Source organism: Alligator sinensis, unplaced genomic scaffold, assembly GCF_000455745.1.
Source record: "Alligator sinensis unplaced genomic scaffold, ASM45574v1 scaffold973_1, whole genome shotgun sequence".
In the NCBI taxonomy this organism is placed as follows: Eukaryota; Metazoa; Chordata; order Crocodylia; family Alligatoridae; genus Alligator; species Alligator sinensis.
The window spans coordinates 897,691-902,452 of NW_005842622.1; the positions used below are offsets into that span (position 1 = coordinate 897,691).

General features: G+C 44.5%; 1 protein-coding gene across 1 annotated transcript in view; it reads left to right on the forward strand.

The window, feature by feature from the left end:
• The window catches only part of LOC102387626 (NACHT, LRR and PYD domains-containing protein 3-like), a 49,871-nt gene that overhangs the window by 27,780 nt on the left and 17,329 nt on the right, over positions 1–4,762 (forward strand). The window contains exons 3-4 of the mRNA XM_025215116.1: positions 535–630; positions 2,606–2,683. Coding sequence (XP_025070901.1) covers positions 535–630; positions 2,606–2,683 — 174 coding nt within the window. The remainder of the gene's footprint in view (positions 1–534; positions 631–2,605; positions 2,684–4,762) is intronic.

Genomic DNA, 4,762 nt, shown 5'->3' on the forward strand with positions numbered 1-4,762 from the left:
TTTTCAATGAGAACATTTTTCAGAAGGACCTTGATTGTGCAAAGGCCTACAGCTTCATTCACTTAAGTTTCCAAGAGTTTTTTGCTGCTTTATCCTAAATACTGGAGATGGATGGGGAGGAGGACATAATGAAAGATTCAGTGACTCCTAAAAGAGAAGTGAAAACTTTGCTGGACCACTATGGGAAATCCAGAAATTATTTAATGTTAACAAGGAGATTCTTGTTTGGTTTGCTAAATGAAAACAGATTGAAAGACATAGAGGAAAAACTTGGCTGGAAAATATCATCTAAAATTAAGTCAGACTTAGTGATGTGGTTTACATCATCTTTTCCCACAACAAATGGACAAATTGAAGATCTTGAGGCATTTTACTGTTTGTATGAGATCCAGGAAGAGCAATTTGTGAAAAATGTACTGGAACATTTCACTAAATTAGAGATACAGAGGAAAAAAACCTTACTCACATGGATCAAATCGTTGTTTCATTCTGTGTAAAAAATTGCCTGCATTTAGAGTCTCTTCTTCTACGTAGCTGTGAATTTGTATATGAAACCCATGGGCGGGTGGAGGAGGAAGTGGAAGAAGAAAAAGAAGAAGAATTGCCAATCCCACCAAAGCGATTATGTTAGTAAGTATTATCTGAGCTCTGAAATCTGCAACTTTTCTTTTCTTTTTTTCTTTGCTCATAGTATAAAATTATGTACTTTTCTTCAGTAAAGACAGGGGCAAAAAAGGTCTTCACTTTTTATAGGTTCAGACAACACAAAGTTCCTCTCTGAGTGCTAAAAAAAATCCAAGTCTGTGATGTCAGAGGCTGACACCTACTTGTAAAGCTTTATGTAGCCAAGTTACATAAAGAAAGGAAGCCCCATGGCTGAGGACAGGTTATACCTAACAAAACAAAAATACTATGGCTATCCTTGGCATTGGGTATGGGAGAAGAGGTTTTTTTTAATGCTTAAATGTCATGTACTGATGAAAAGGAGGGTGAAATGAGTTACTTATTTTGTTTGTGTTATCTGGTATTGGTGTCACTGGGTTCAGTTTGACTGGATTTCCACAGGAGAGAGAGTTTGAATTTTCTTGCCAGAAAGGGCCATAACTAGAATGGTCTCAGCTAAGACATGACCATTTTCACCCATCCTACCAATAACAACTTCTGTTATCTAAACAGTGTCTGTGGGAAAGAGAAGAGGTAGATCCGATTGGAATGAAGTACAAGGCTTCTGAAAATGAGAGAGACAGCAAATGAAAGAGAAGTAAGAAAAGGATAGACCTGGATGTATGAGACTGAAAACTGGATAGTGTAGTAATTGGCCAAGCTCAAGAGAGCTAAAAAAGACTGTTCGGGAGAAAAGCCAAGGATAGAATCTGAAGGTTTCTCTAAAGGACCTTGTTCAGCTGAAGCCCCACACTGCTGTTAAGGGGAAGCAGGATTTTCCCTGTCTCAGAGAAAGGCATCTCTGTACCTCAGTTGAGGGTTTCCATCAACTGCTGTTGGTCAAAGACCAAACCCAGAGCACAGGTATTGTGTCTCTATTACCCAAGGCCAGTTGTGTGGAGGTAAAACAAATCAAGCCAGACTTGAGACTAAAGACCCTGCTCTGTCTTACCAGCCATGGATACAGCTAGGGAATGAAGAAGCATTGCCCCATCCTAGCTAGAGTAACAGTAGACTTCTCACCTTAATGTCTAGCTGAGGTGCACAGATTTCAGATCACCCCTTTTACCGCTACAATCTGAATAGCGGAGAAAACAGTTCCTAAATAATGTTAAGGTTTTAAAGTCTTGTTTGAGTAATGCATTACATTCTTTCTCCCTAAATTGAATCTGTTGTTGAAATGTGAAATACTCTACTACCTGAATATTGGTTGTTTTGATAATGCCAGGTGTGAAATATAGACCTGCATAGCGTCATGATGTGACCTCCATTTTATAGGTGATAACAGAACTGGAGTTTGCCATGTGGTTTGTTTTGGGCTATATTGAATTAGATGTTCTCTGTGGGAAGTCAGCTTTCTGATAGAACTCTTCAAAAGTTTGAGATTGTGTTTAAGTTGGGTACCCAATAACACAGGAGACATTCACAAAGGGAAGGACCTAGGCATAACAACACTGAATGTTCCTGTGTTTAAGAGTTAGACTTTCAAGAGTCAAATTCACAATATCAAGTTAGGCACCTAAATTGTGGTCTTTATCTTTGTGGGCAAATTAATGTCAACACCCATGGTTAAATGAGTATTGTAAAATCTACTGTCTCCAGAAATGATAAAAAACATTATTGACCAACACTAAAGGAGATAAGCATCGAAGACATTAACACCAGCGTTGGGCTTAGAGGTGCACTTGAACACTCAAGGCACTGTGGTGCTACAAGTTTTAACAGTGAATAGATTCTGTTTAGATCAACCTCTTATTTCATTTTATGTATCTTTTAGAACTAGACAGATTTTTGTTTCAGAGTACTTATAATGGATTGTAGTGTGTGTGTATATATATATGTGTATGATTATACTGTACCAGATAGTATTGAAATGCTTGTAGAAGTAGAATGAAAATTTCTCTGGGGAATATAATCAAATACGTCTATGCTGTTTTTTCAGTGAACAGTGGAAGCATTCATCTATTTACCTGCGCTGTCAAGCACTGAAGGACCCAAACTATAAATTAAAGGAGCTCCAGTAAGAACTTTTTTTCTTTTAAAATCACTGGACTATAGCTTTTTTCCTAGAAATTGTACAGCTGTGTAGTTAAATTTACTGTGGCTCTTTAAAACAGTTACATAAAATAGTCTTACCTCTTAGGGGCATTTGTAGGGGTCTACCTAAATTGTGGGGGGGGACATACCATTGTGGCAAATTGTGGTTGCCCCTAAGCATTACCTCCCCTGCTGGCCCCTCGTGGACATGCGCCAGGATAATTCTCTCAAAAAGCTTACCCAGGATCGAGGCAAGACTAACTGACCTATAGTTCCCTGGGTCCTCCTTCCTCCCTTTTTTGAAAATAGGAAACCCATTGGCCCTTTTTCAGTCCTCTGGCACCACGCCAGAGCACCACGAGTGCTCATAAAGCCGTGCCGGGGTCCCGCAATGACCTCTGCTAATTCCCTCAGCACTCTGGGGTGGAGATCATCAGGACGTGCTGATTTAAATACATCCAGTCCCTCCAGAAGTTCCCTGACTAGATCCTCACTGACCCTAGGTCTGGGTGCGCCTCCCCTGGGGCCTACGGAGGTCCCGGTGTGGGGGTCCCTGCTCAGCAAAACGGAGGCAAAGAAACTGTTAAATAGGTTAGCTTTGTTGTGTGGTGTGACGACTAGATTTCCTAGTGTGTCTTGCAGAGGCCCCACATTACCCAGTACCTTCTTTTTACCCCCTATGTATTAAAAACAGGACTTCTTGTTGTCCTTGATCTGGGTAGCTAGTCCCAGTTCCATCTCTGCCTTGGCCTTCCTGACCGCCCCCCTGCAGCCCCGAGCAACCCAGGTATAGTCCTCCCTGGTGATGGCCCCTCCCTTCCATTGGGTATATACCTCCCTTTTAGCCAGGAGACATTCCCGTATGCTTTTGGTGAGCCATGGGGGCCTTTGCATCCTGTTGCCCCCTTTGATCCGTGTTGGGATTACCTCCCTTTGGGCTTGGAGGATTGTCTCCTTAGGAAACGACCACTCTTCTTGGACCCCTGACTTCCCTCCCCTCTGGGACCTCAGTGCCTCCCCGACTATTCTCCTTACCTCATTGAAGTCTGCCCTCCTGAAGTCCAGAGCTGCTGCCTTGCTGCAGGCATTTGCTACCTTGCACTGGATGGTGAATTCCAGCAGGCGATGATCGCTATCGCCCAGGTGGTTGAGCACCCGCAGACCCCTCACCAGGTCCAACAAGGCGTCTCCCCTGGTGGGGCTGTGCACCTCCTGGGTTAGACGGAGGTCCTGTATCTCAGCTAGGAACCTATGTGAGCGGTCAGACCTGGCTGACTGCACTTCCCAGCAGATGTCTGGAAAGTTCAGGTCACCCATGACGACCACGTCCTTTGACCTAACTACCTCCGTGAGCTGATTTAAGAATTCCCGGTCTAGCTCTTCCCCTTGGTTGGGTGATCTGTAGTAGACCCCCACCATTAAGTCCCTTTCCCCTCGACCCCCTTATATTCTAACCCAGACCACTTCAGTGCGCCCCTCTACTGACTCAGTGCTACTCACTGAGGATGTGTATTTCTCCTTGACGTAGCGCACCACACCCCCACCTTTCCTCCCTGTCCTATCCCTCCTGTACAGCCTATAGCCCTTGATATTCACCACCCAGTCGTGCGTTGGGTCCCACCATGTTTCTGTGAGCCCCATTATGTCTGGGTTGGTGTCAGCTAGCAGGAGGGTAAGTTCCTCCCTGCTTGTTCCCCATACTACGAGCGTTTGTGTAGAGGCATCTGAGGCCTCCTGAAGTTGTGTGCACTGGCCGCCTACTCTCAGTACTGCCCTGGCCCCTGTTGCTTACCTGGGTATTTGTTCTGCTCGTCGTCGGTCTAGGCTGGGCTGTTCTTGTGGGTGACGCTTGGTTTAGTGGTCCAAGGTTTCCTCCACCCTTGTCTTCCCCTTCCCCTGACAAATCTAGTTTAAAGCCCACCGGAGGAGATCCGCCAACCTAGAAGAGAACATGTGCTTACCTTTGGGGGAAAGGTGAAGTCCATCCCACCCGAGCATGTCTCTCATCCTGATGTGCGGGTCGTTGTCTAGGAAGCCGAAGCCCACCTCGAGACACCATTCC